Source organism: Corylus avellana, chromosome 1 (genome assembly GCF_965113065.1).
Source record: "Corylus avellana chromosome 1, dhCorAvel1.hap1.2, whole genome shotgun sequence".
NCBI classification, from domain to species: Eukaryota; Viridiplantae; Streptophyta; class Magnoliopsida; order Fagales; family Betulaceae; genus Corylus; species Corylus avellana.
This window is the reverse complement of record NC_142490.1, coordinates 5,309,491-5,322,402: the sequence shown is the minus strand read 5'-3', so window position 1 is coordinate 5,322,402 and position 12,912 is coordinate 5,309,491. Positions and strand designations below refer to the sequence as shown.

The window sequence follows — 12,912 nt, the reverse complement described above, 5'->3', positions numbered from 1 at the left end:
CAAAAAATAAAAAATAAAAAACAAAAAAAAATCATGCTATTAGAAAAGTGGACATAATCTGTTAACGTGCTATAGTCGCACTAATCATAATGTGACTCGTATCACTTATAATTAAAAAATATAAAATTAAATATAAAATAAAAATAAAAATAAAAAATAAAAAAACTAGGGTCGGTCCCCTCGAGGAATTTTTTTTTTTTTTTTTTTCATTTAACGGTGGCTGAACTAGTTATAATGTTTGCAAGTGATTTTTCAAAGATAGATCATAAAATGGTGCTTATACTTGCAGACTTGTAAAATTATGGTAATTTTATATATGTTGGTGATGAGGTTGAGGAATGCGTGTCTAAACTTTTGCACATGAGGCTGTCAAGAAGTCTCAACTTTTGGGAAGATCTTACTTACTTTTAAGACAGTTTTTGTAGTTGATCGTTCTAGCTAGTATGCCATTATTGGCAACTTTCTGATGTACATAATGACATTAGTGGTGTTAGATAATATTATATTATTATTATTTACCTTCTTTAGTATTCTAGGGTTACTAGGTTTACCTTTCCTTATTCTACTAGGTCTGTATTATTCGCCTATATATAGGCCTCTTCTGTACATTATATTTTGTGATTCAATATACAACCTTATTCTCAACATGGTATCAGAGCACAGGTTCTGAATCACTTCAAAATTTTTCCCGTCCTAATATTTTTCCTCCGGCGCCGCCAGTGTTATCCGGCGAATCCTTCTCTCTGATCCTCACGGTTCTCTATCTTCTCCTCGAGGTTTTCAGCGTATCACTATACCGCTTGAAAGCCCGGAAGACAACCGTCCCAGAGCCGCCGCACACAGCCATATCGGAGCCTACACGCGCCCTCACGCGCCGCCCAAAAGTTCGGCAATTCCGCCACTGCCGTCCAGCCACCGCCCGCTACGGTGGTCCGATTGCTTCCGTCAAGCCACCGATCGATAGATCTGCTCCCCAGGATTCCAGAACAGGCCTCAGATCCTCCATACGAGCCTTCACGCGCCTCCACGCGCCACCAGAAGTTCCGCGCGTCAGATCCACGCGCCAGTACACGCCTCCTCCGTTCGCGCGTGTACCACACGCGCCATCGCACCCATGTGCCACGTCATCCGAGCCACGTCAGCCCTACGTGCCACGTCATCAGGCCACGTCATCAGTGCCACGTCATCAGTATCAAGTCAAACCTTGCCACGTCATTAGTGCCACGTCAGCGTTGACTTTGACCGTTGACCGTTGACTTTTTGTTGACTTCCAGAGTTGACCAGGTGCTTTCTTACCTATTTTTTCGTCCTGATTTCATATTTGTAGTCTGTTTTTGCATTTGAGCCTTCCAGATGGCACAAAACGAGATTTTTCATCATGTTCAGACTGTATTGGATGGAACAAACTATATGTTGTGGTCTTAATCTATGCGCAGCTTTCTTAAAGGCCGCAAGCTTTGGCTTTATGTCACTGGGGATATCCAAAAGCCAGTTAAAAAGGATTCTGAGGCAGATGAGGCTTTTACCACTCGTCTTATTGATTGGGATAGCAAACATCATCAGATTCTTACATGGTTTCGTAATACCACTATCCCATCTATTTCTGCACTCTTTGGCAGCTTTGATGAAGCAAAGGGTGCTTGGGATATGCTTGCTTCTCGTTATTCTTCTGTAGATGGTGCTCACGAGTATCAGCTTTTGTTTGAACTTTTCCATCTCAGGCAGGAATCTGGTCAGAGTATCAATGATTTTCTTGCCCGCATGCAATTCTTGTGGAACCAAATTGATGTTTCTGATCCTATTTGGAAGGATCCCACTGATGCTCAGATGTATATTACCCGTAGAGATCAACATCGCCTTCACCAATTTTTGATGGCTTTGCGTGATGATTTTGAGCCTGTTCGTGTGCAACTATTACATCGTTCTCCTCTTCCCACTTTGGACACTGCCATCTTCGAACTTGTCCGTGCCGAGACTAGATCGCAGACTATGCGCTCTCAGCCTAGTCATACAGTGTTGGCTGCACCATCCTCTGGCTCCTCGTCATTCCAGCGAGAGTATTATGACAGGTCAGGTACTTCTCGACTCCCTCCTAAGTCTCGCGATAATAATTACTGTCGCTATTGTCGACGTCGAGGGCACACTATTGACAAGTGTTGGCGTAAGGGAAGATCTAATGCACCCACAGCAGCAGTTGCTCATACTGAGAGTGGTTCATCTCCAGCTGCTTCATCTCCAGCTGCTCCCTCTTCAGTTGCCCCCTCTGCCCAAGCATCAGGATCCAGTGTCACCTTATCTGCAGCTGACTTCGAAACAATAGTCAACCAGGTCGTCCTATCTCGTTCTGGTAATGCATCTTCCTCTGTCCTCTCAGTTTTGCCAGGTACCTCTTCCTCTTGGCTCTTTGACTTTGCTTGTTGCAATCACATGACACCTCATCCTACTTCCTCTACCACATCTGTACCTTCCCCACATTCTTCATTCATTCGCACAGCTGATGGCTCCATTATGACTGTTAAAAATATAGGCACTATCAATACACCTTCCCTTTCTGTTCCTGAAGTTTTTCATGTGCCTGGATTATCCTTCAATCTTCTTTCTGTTGGCCAACTGTGTGAACTTGGATATAGACTTGTTTTTGACTTTTCTGGTGTGCATGTACAGGATCCTCGTACGAATCAGACCATTGGGACCGGGCGTAGAATTGGGCGTATGTTCGAACTATCATCCTTACATCTCCCCGCCACAGGCATCTCTGCTGCAGCCTCCTCATCATCACCATCTCTTGCACTTTGGCATTCGCGTCTTGGTCATGCATTTGCCTCTCGCATTCAATTTTTAGCTTCCAAGGGTTTGTTAGGTTCAGTTTCCAATAATTCTTTTGATTGTAGTTCATGTCAACTTGGTAAACAACCGGCCTTGCCATTTAATAATAGTGACTCTCATGCTACTGCTTCCTTTGATTTAATTCATTCTGATGTTTGGGGACCTTCTCCTGTTGCTAGTATGAGTGGCTCACGTTATTTTGTTATTTTTGTTGATGATTTCTCTCATTACACTTGGGTGTTTTTAATGAAATCTCGTTCTGAATTATTGGATATTTATCGTACTTTTGCCAAAATGGTTGAAACCCAATTTTCCAAACCCATTAAGGCTTTTCGTTCTGATAATGCTTTAGAATATACTCAACATGATTTTCAAGCCATTCTAAAACATTATGGCACTGTTTCTCACTTGTCGTGTCCAGGCACCTCACAACAAAATGGTCGAGCTGAGCGTAAACTTAGGCACATTTTAGACACTGTCCGTGCTCTTCTCATTTCCACATCTGTTCCTACCCCGTTTTGGGGTGAAGCCACTCTCACGGCTGTCTACACAATCAATAGGTTGCCTACCCCTATCCTTGATAATTGCACTCCTCATGAGCGGTTGTTTGGCTCTATCCCTTCATATCATCATCTCCGTGTCTTTGGTTCTGCCTGTTTTGTTTTACTCCAGCCTCATGAACGCACCAAACTTGAGCCTCGTTCTCGGTTGTGTTGTTTTCTTGGATATGGAGTGGAACACAAGGGCTACCGGTGTTATGATCCTGTGTCTCGTCGTCTTCGCATCTCCCGTCATGTAGTTTTTTGGGAGCATCGACTATTCCACGACGTCGGCAAATTCAGCATGCCATCATCCCCTCCCTTTACTACCCTTTTTGAGTTTCCTCTTTCTCCTACTCCCACCCCCAATGTCTTGCCTGAGTCTCTCTCGCTAGAACTGCAGTCATCTGATGCCCTCGAAGCTGCTTCGCCTGTGTCCCCAAGTTCTTTGCCTGCGTCCCCAAGTTCTTCGCCTGCCTCCCCAGGTTCTGTTCCATCTGAGGATCCAGTCTGCACTCCATCACCTGACATTCGTCGATCCACCCGAGTAAGATCTCTTCCTTCCCATTTACAGGATTTTCATTGCTTTCATGCCTTAGCTACCTTGCACGAGCCTCACTCTTTTCGTGAGGCCTCCACTAACCCTCTTTGGCAGGCTGCGATGAAAGAGGAACTTGATGCTTTACACAAGAACAATACATGGGATCTGGTTGACTTACCTCTTGGAAAATCTGCGGTCGGGTGTAAGTGGGTTTACAAAATCAAGACTTGTTCCGATGGTACTATTGACAGGTACAAGGCTCGACTTGTGGCCAGAGGTTTTACTCAGGAATATGGTGTGGATTATGAGGAGACTTTTGCTCCAGTTGCTCGCCTCTCTTCTGTGCGTGCTCTGTTGGCTGTTGCAGCCTCTCGGCATTGGTCACTTTGTCAAATGGATGTCAAAAATGCCTTCCTTAATGGTGATTTAAGTGAAGAAGTTTATATGCAGCCACCTCCTGGATTATCTCATCCTACAAACAAGGTTTGTCGTCTTTGTCGAGCACTCTATGGGCTTAAGCAAGCACCTCGAGCATGGTTTGCTAAGTTTAGCGCCACTATCTCTCGACTTGGCTACTCAATCAGTTCTTATGACTCTGCCTTGTTTATTTGCCGCACAGACCGAGGTACCATACTTCTTCTACTATATGTTGATGACATGATTATCACTGGGGATGATATGACTGGTATTCAGGAACTTAAACAGTTTCTTAGTCAACACTTTGAGATGAAAGATCTTGGCCCTCTCAGCTATTTTCTTGGTCTTGAGATCTCATCTTCTTCAGATGGTTATTATTTAACACAGGCCAAGTATATATCTGATCTACTTTCTCGGGCCAATCTTACAGACAGTAAGATTGTCGACACACCGACTGAGCTTAATACTCGTCTCACTCCTCATGATGGCGAGCCTCTTCATGATTTTACCTTATATCGGCATTTAGTTGGCAGTCTTGTCTACCTTACTGTCACTCGACCTGATATCTCGTATGCTGTCCATCAGGTGAGTCAATTTATGGCTGCTCCTCGCTCCACTCATTTCTCAGCTGTTCTACGCATTCTTCGGTATCTGAAGGGGACATTATTTCATGGGCTTTATTTCTCCTCTCAGTCTCCTATACAGCTGCATGCTTATACTGATGCTGATTGGGCGGGTGATCCAACAGATCGTCGCTCTACCACTGGTTATTGTTTTCTACTTGGCACCTCGCTTATTTCTTGGCGAAGTAAGAAACAGACTGTTGTTGCTCGATCTAGCACAGAGGCCGAATATCGTGCTCTCGCTGACACTACCGCGGAGCTTCTTTGGTTGCGATGGTTGTTACAAGATATGGGTGTCTCTCTTTCTTCTGCTACTCCTGTATACTGTGATAATAAGAGTGCTATTCAGATTGCTCATAATGATGTTTTTCATGAACGGACAAAACATATTGAGATTGATTGTCATTTTGTTCGTCATCATCTTCTTCAGGGCTCACTACAACTTCATTCTGTCACGTCCCGTGATCAACTCGCAGACATCTTTACAAAGTCACATCCTCCAGGACGTTTTCGTGATCTTGTGTCCAACCTCAAGTTGGTCTCTCGCACTCCACCTTGAGCTTGTGGGGGGCTGTTAGATAATATTATATTATTATTATTTACCTTCTTTAGTATTCTAGGGTTACTAGGTTTACCTTTCCTTATTCTACTAGGTCTGTATTATTCGCCTATATATAGGCCTCTTCTGTACATTATATTTTGTGATTCAATATACAACCTTATTCTCAACAAGTGGTTGAGTTGTAATAACATTATAAGGTTGTGTTTAATAAAGTATGAAGTTTAATTAAATGCTATGCTACATTATGAATTTGAGGTGAGTTTGTGGTTAAAAAACTTTATACATGGTAATTAATTTCCTGTGTGTAAATTAATATGTACGTAGTAGCATCACGTAGAAAATCAGATATTTTTCACTTACGAAGTTGTATTAAAAGCCAAGGCAACCACGTAAATTTTGACATTCTATGTGATTAGCTTATTTTATCATGTTATTTTTATACTTCTTCGCAATCCGAAAAATTAATTTGTTACAAAAAGACTATTATGTTTTTGGATGGAAGTAAGAATTTAATAAACATACAAAGCAAATGTAGTAAAACTGTCATTTTTAAAAACCTAGGTAGCTTTTTAATGAAGTTACAAACCACATGTAGTAAAATGGTATTATTATTATTTACTTGACCAAGTATTTTTGTAACAATTATGTCTATACAACATGGAATAATACTAAGCGCTTGATTGAGTGTGCGTTTGAGGAGCTCAAAAGTGCGTTTTAATAGGGCTGAGTAAATTCACCGCCTCGTTGCCAATCGACCGAGTTTCGACCGTAGCTGATTATGACCGCCTAGATGATGGACGGGAGGCGGCATGATTTTTTCTATTCCGAATTTTTCGGTGCGGTAGGCAGAAGAGGTTTTTCTAACCGAACCGACTTTGCCGACCAATTTTTCATTTTTTCACTTATTGACCGCCATTCGGTGACAGAACAAAAAGTTGGCGGAATAAGTCGGTGAAATTTTTGACTTTATCGACATTGTCGGTGCGAAATGCGAAAACAAAATTTTTCTACCAAAACCGACATTACCTACTGACTCTAAGTAGGGGTAGGCAAAAACCCGCCCAACCCGCAAACCCGCCCCGCCCCACCCCGAACCGCCCCGCCCCGCCCGGGTTTCATGTGTTTTTTTGCGGGTTCGGGTAGAATTCTTTCAACCCATGCGGGGCGGGGCGGGTTGCGGGTTTTAAATATTTTTTCATGCGGGTACCCGCCCCGACCCGCGCCCGACCCGCTGTATAAGTATAAAAAGAAAAAAACCCTAACCCTACTCCATTAAGCGTCTCTCTCTCTTTTTTCTGCCGCCTCCCCCTTTTCTCTCCCTCTCAGTCTCTCGTCTCCCTTGCTCTGTCTCGTCTTCCTTGCTCTCTCTCCGCCTCTCAAGCTTCTCTCTCTAGCCTATGTCGCCGCTTCACCTCCTTAGATCACCGTTGCTGCGCCGCTCCCACCTCCACAAACCACGATCTTGTAGATCTAAGTTTTTTTTTCTCTCTCTCCACGATCTTGTAGATCCACGATCTTTGGTTTTCTTTTTCGTTCTTTGGTTTTCTGCAAGGTTGTGTGTGTTTGTTTGTTTCTTGGCGTTCTGAGAGGATCAGACGAAAATGGAGGAGAAGAAAGAGGATCTGGAGAAGAACCCGCACAACCCGCAATACCCGCCCCGATCCGCCCCGTCCCGCAATACCCGAACCCGCACGGGTGTTGCTGTTTGTGCTCGGGTGGCGGGTTGAAATTTTGAAACCCGCAGGGTGCGGGGCGGGTTGGGAAAAAGGCTGATACCCGCCCCGCCCCGACCCGTGCCCACCCCTAACTCTAAGCCTTTAAGTTTAACACTCAAAAAGTCTGTTGAAAGAAAAAAGTATTCGTTTGGTAAAAAAAAAATTGAAAGTGTTTTTAAAAGTCTAAAAAGCCAAACAAAATGGCCAAAACACACTTTTGAAAAGCTTAAAAATGAAGTTTTTGCCAAAAAAGTGTTTTTTGACTTAAAAACTATATTTCTCCAACGCAATGTCAAAAATGCTCTAAATTAAAATGTAGCAAAACTTGGAGACACGTGCTCTACTGAAAATATTCGGTATTGATATAATTAACTTGATAGCTGGTACATATAAACGTGCTTCGTACAACAAATGCGCCCAAATGGGATCCAGCCAGGGATAAAATAATTTAGCTGTCCACGTTAGGGCACTTTAATCACAAACAGAGACAAGTTTATAGCAGATCTTGAAACTTGGATGAGCCAATCATCCACATATGCAAGCTCATCTGCACATGGGTAAATGTTGGATTTCATATTGCCAAGCTGTTTCCTGAAAAAAGGTTTTAACATTTATGATCTGAGTTTTTAAGGAAAGAAAAAATAAACGAAAAATCAGAGAATGTCTCTTTTATTTTGTTTGGATGTTGATCAAGTAATATTCACTTAGATATTTGCATATATCAATCATGTGAGCGTATTGAATTCAGGTTGTGTTGTATCGAGACGTGAGTATAAGATTATATAGGTTAATTATAATTTGACTAATTTAATTAAACGGATTAAACCTCTCAACCCTAATCCTCTAATTTTATATTGGGTTCGTATCGATTTCTTAGTCTTGTATAAATCAACACAGGCCATCCATCCTTATTTAATGCTAAATCTTCCTTGCTTTGGTTATTTTTAATCCCTTTTTTTTTTTTTTTTTTGGTATTTTTAGTGAAGTAAATGATTTCCATTGAATCAACCAAAAAAAAAAAAAGAAGCAAAAACCAAGAAACTCAATTTATGCTCCAATCATTAGCAGAAGAGTATAAAGGCCTACGACTCTAATCTGATTACTAATCCTGCACTCATCACACATTAATCGCCTGCTTTCGACCCATTTGTAGCTGTAGCTGTAGCTGAAAGGGAGAAAGGCCCATTTTAAGCCATTGATTGGGGCTAACAATAAGAACAACCAGATAAATATTAGGGAATCAAGAATTTGAAAGAATTGCGTTCTGCTCAAAATTTCAAATATTGAAGAGAAATCAACTGATACAATCTAAAAAATGGTAAAAATGCCCTCAAATCAAGTTTTCATCAACTCTAGCTTGCATGAAAAGTCTCCTAGGAAGGAAGCTGCTGACAGTTGACCATTTGCAATGAATATGGAAGCAGAAGGAATTCAGTCAAGGATGGCTAATCAAATGCTGGATGCATCTTGAATCCATCTGTAATGCAGCTGCATATAGTATGAAGAATGAGAAAACAATCTGGATGCAGGAAAAATTAAAAAATAAGTAAATGTGACAAATGGATCATATCATCTCTTTGTCACAGAAAATTAATCATAATTCATTTTCTCCTGTAATTCTTTTCAACATCACAGTTGTCAACTTTTGGCCAAAATTGTTAACACTCTACTCTCAATATCATAATTCATATGCTGACCCTTTTTGCATTTGAAAATAATTTAGCAATGGAAGAATAATAAGCAACAAACCATCCATTTATTTTCTCTAAAGAAATTCAATGCAGTATTATTTGAGCAGAAATTTGATTCCACATACCTGCTTATTGAATCATTGGGTCGCATGCCTACAGAACTGCTAGTGATATAGCAGCAGACCGAAGCTTGACTCCATCATCGTCCCATTTAGACTGTGGGGCAGTTGCTCCAGCAATAATTGCCTGTAAATGACAAGAAGGCTTCATGATTTTCGCGTCAAATCAGATCCCTAAGTTTTATGGGTAAGTTCTTCATGGGAATAGAGATCTATTGAGTCAATTAACTACCAGGCCAAATTGACTCACATGATATCTATCACAAGGCAGTAAGTCTTACTATATACATGATAAGCTTTTTGACAAAACAAGTATTTAACACTACAAAATATAAACAAACCTTTCCACTATTAACAGCAGCTACTAGGGCTACATGCTGTTCATCTCTGCTAAACTCATAGAAGTAGTAAGTCCTGAAATATATACCAAACATCAAACATTAGGAAACAAAAATTGTGAATAGAACATGCATACAGCACTTCGAAGAAATTGTCTGTATTTGATGTCCCAACTGCTTTAAGATAAAGAGCCATTATTGAGATACATTTGGATTTCCAAGCAATGAATATTCTATTATTGCTAATAACAGTAGGGTTGGGGGAAGGTGATTGTGGGAGAACAATATTCTTTCACTGAAAGAAAAAAAATGTTCCATTTCCTTCTTAAGGCACTTCACTTTGATAGCAATAGAAATCATTATTTTATTAATAGCCTTGCCATCATTACCTGAGACCTTCCTCTTCCTTTATTTTTATAGTTCTTGCAGTGTATAAATTGGACCCACCTGCAAATGCAGCATGAGTAGAATTAAAAACCAATGCCAGAGATAGCAGAGGAAGATGAGAACATGACTAGATGTCCTACTTCCCATATGATAGTTCTTGGATTTTTTTTTTTTTTTGTGGGGGGGGGGGGGGGACATGATATACCTGGAACAAAAATTTTTGCAGCCTCCTTCAAAGAACCTAAATCAGTAACGTCTTTGGCCTGTTCAGGTCAGCAAATATCATGCAAGTATTCAGGGTGTTAATTATGGAGAATAATGGATGGAACTAAGAATAATTACTGAATGTGTTTCATGACGATATAATGAACATCTTATACTTCAGAAGCCTGATTGACATGAACAATGTGGTCTTTAACCCAAGACACAAGGACAAAATCTCAATTTCAGTCTTGCAGATAGGAAGCCAAAAATGGTAATCCAGTGTTAATTGTCATTAATTTGACAATTAAAACCCCCCAATACTCTTGTTTTCACACAAACAAAGTATATAATATGTGTGTGTATATAAGCAGTCACCTCATACTTTTTCAGAGTCCATGAAACCTCACTTAATTGTTGCTATTTAGCACTGGTTTTATGTGGCTTAAATTTATTCCAGAAAAATAAGAGAAGTCTCCACTACAACAGTCTATAAGTATTTCTTCTATTTGATCCAATTAAGTAATAAAGCTCTAAGGTTAAATTTATATTGTAGATAAAGTATTGAAACTTCATGACTGCCACTACACATACCTCTAAAAAGGTGATCTTGAGTTGATTGGTTGGGCGAATGACAACACTCAAAACTTCAGATCTAGATCAAACAACAAGACAAATAAAAATCAAATATATACATACGTATGGCAAATACAGTTGGCAAAAAACAATTATAGTACACCCCATTATGTTTATATTTTCATTTTCCCTCTTTTTCTGTTTTGGGTGAATATTATGATGCTTATGTATAGTTTATTGCCTTCACAAAAATAGTTGATTTTTTTTCTTCATTCATAAATAAAGAATGTAAAAGCAAACAAAATGTAGGATAGAGAAGCAAAACCTATCATGCAACTTATCCTATTGAAAATAAATAAATAAAAAGATTAAACCATCTTTCTTTCTTTCTTTTTTCGCTGAGCTAATATATTAAACCATCTAAGAGAAGGGAGCTTATATGAAATCATATACCCATCTGGTGATGCAAATCTTGCCGCAAAGGTCTTAGGCTTTACCTTGTCTCCATATAGAGACAATCCAGCACTGTAATCCTACAACAATGATCATTATAACCAGTAGATTAACAAATTTTAGTTCATGAGAAAGACAATAGTTAGACTTCAATATACTCCCAAACAAGAGATCAATTTCAAAAATCAATAAAATGACTCTTACAGCATTGGTCTTTAAAGTTTAACATATCAAAAGTGACCAATGCTATGATGAAAACAGATGACCACTAAACATATATATGATTGCAAGAGCATGCATTTAAAAAGAGTGAAAGTCAGAGAGAAAAATATTAAAAATTGAACTAACTTTATACTATAGAAATAGAATCAGAGTTTCTTTTCATTGAGAAAGAAGTGGCAGAATTGCCCATTAAGTAGGGCTGACAAGTTTTGATATGACCTGCGAACCCGACACAAACTTAGCGGGTTAGGGTTGAGATATCTTATTCATTTAACTAAATGGGTAGGGGTTAGAATTGACCTACATAGTTTTATACTCATGCCTCAACACAACCAAAACCCAATATGCAACATAAAGGCCGGCATTTTTGACACGATCTGCGAATCCAACACACGAACATGAATTGCCGCACCTACCATTAAGCAACCAAATAACCTCAACCTCAATTACAATTCACAACTCATAAGTCCCCAGACCACACAATTCAGACAATTTAATGCTATTCCAAAATAAGTGCCTCACATATAATTTTCTCACCCGATCGTTACTGTCAAATTAGCACCTTGATTTGAATACCTTTTACAAGTGCATACATTCCATAACATTAAAAAACATAAATCCTCTTCAGCTCTTCCTAGCCTATATATGTACAAAAAGGATTAAAAAAGATGTGAGATAAGAGTACCTCGGGCTCCGTGATGTCCTCAAACTGTGGCGGCACCCGAATTGCGAACCCATTACCATAGAACTGGAACCAAGACTTGGTGTTTGCAATGCCGGAAAGAGCCGGTTTCGGAGGCAGTGAAGGTTCAGCTGAAGAATGGGCAAGTGGGTATGCTGGGGTCAAGGAAATGATGAAAAGTGAAGTGGTTTTGAGGAGAAAGTGCCTCTTGAAAGTGGTGGAAGCGGTGGGTTTGGGAGCGGTGAGAGAAGTGGGTTTTGTGGTGGCAGGGCTGGGGTTTTGGGGAGGGTTTGGTGGGTGTGGAGAAAGGGAGAGAAAGGCCATGAGAGAATGGAATGGTATTCATGGCTGGTGAAAATTGAAGGGAGATAATGTGGGGACATGGCCTAGTTTTTCTTTGTATGTCAGGATTAGAGGGTAGCTTTGGGAATTTGAGAAAAATGGGAGGTTGTTTTAGTCATCAGCCGACCCTTTATGTTATTCATATTTTTAGGCAAAGATATTTTTGGATTAAGATTTTTAATAATTTTATTATCAGAATTGCTAATAATATAAACAATAAATATGAAAGCTTTATAAAGCCCACATATTTAAATAAGTTTCAAACAACCCAACTCACCTACTCGTTAAAATAAGTGGGCGTCTTTCATATTTTTTTATCTGAATTACTAACAATTTGAACAAAAAATTATTAAAAAATACTGATCCCAATTTTTGAGTTGTCATAAAATATCAAAGATTTCCCATGAGGCTCTCCACGAGTCGCCATAAGAATAAACGACTTAAAATACAAAATTTTTATTAAATATTTAAAACTTTTTTTATATTTATGATGTATTAGAACACTTTTTATAAAAAATTAAAAAGAAAAACTAAAAATAAAAAATACCTCAAAATACAGACTAAATTATTTTTAATGAAATGGTAACAAAGCTTTTAGATTAGAATCTACTTAAGATTTATTTATTTTTTTTAAAAAAAAAAATTGAAAACTCAAATTTTAAAATACGGGAAATATTA

General features: G+C 39.4%; 1 protein-coding gene across 2 annotated transcripts; it reads right to left on the bottom strand.

Annotated features, from left to right (window-relative positions):
* Nucleotides 1-8,488: 8,488 nt before the first annotated feature.
* LOC132170953 (tagatose-6-phosphate ketose/aldose isomerase, putative (Mog1/PsbP/DUF1795-like photosystem II reaction center PsbP family protein)) lies at nt 8,489-12,245 on the bottom strand. Of its 2 annotated transcripts, none has more exons than XM_059582114.2 (8): nt 11,896-12,245; nt 10,989-11,068; nt 10,554-10,614; nt 9,964-10,021; nt 9,761-9,818; nt 9,375-9,447; nt 9,040-9,160; nt 8,489-8,711 (listed from the first exon to the last, which is right to left on the bottom strand). In XM_059582114.2, exons 1-7 carry the CDS (start codon nt 12,214-12,216, stop codon nt 9,068-9,070), a joined length of 744 nt encoding a protein of 247 aa, XP_059438097.2. In that variant the 5' UTR covers nt 12,217-12,245; the 3' UTR covers nt 8,489-8,711; nt 9,040-9,067. The 2 variants fall into 2 exon arrangements, with proteins under 2 accessions (XP_059438097.2, XP_059438098.2); XM_059582115.2 differs by having other exon boundaries at nt 8,489-8,700.
* Nucleotides 12,246-12,912: the final 667 nt, after the last annotated feature.

What these genes read in the sequence shown, in the direction of transcription:
- LOC132170953 (XM_059582114.2), bottom strand. Translation starts at nt 12,216, where the DNA reads ATGGCCTTTCTCTCCCTTTCTCCACACCCACCAAACCCTCCCCAAAAC. An exon ending in AGATTTGCATCACCAGATGG is followed by an intron (nt 10,615 to 10,988) that starts GTATATGATTTC and finishes TGTTTGATCTAG; the next exon opens with ATCTGAAGTTTTGAGTGTTG. An exon ending in TCAAGATCACCTTTTTAGAG is followed by an intron (nt 10,022 to 10,553) that starts GTATGTGTAGTG and finishes TGACCTGAACAG; the next exon opens with GCCAAAGACGTTACTGATTT.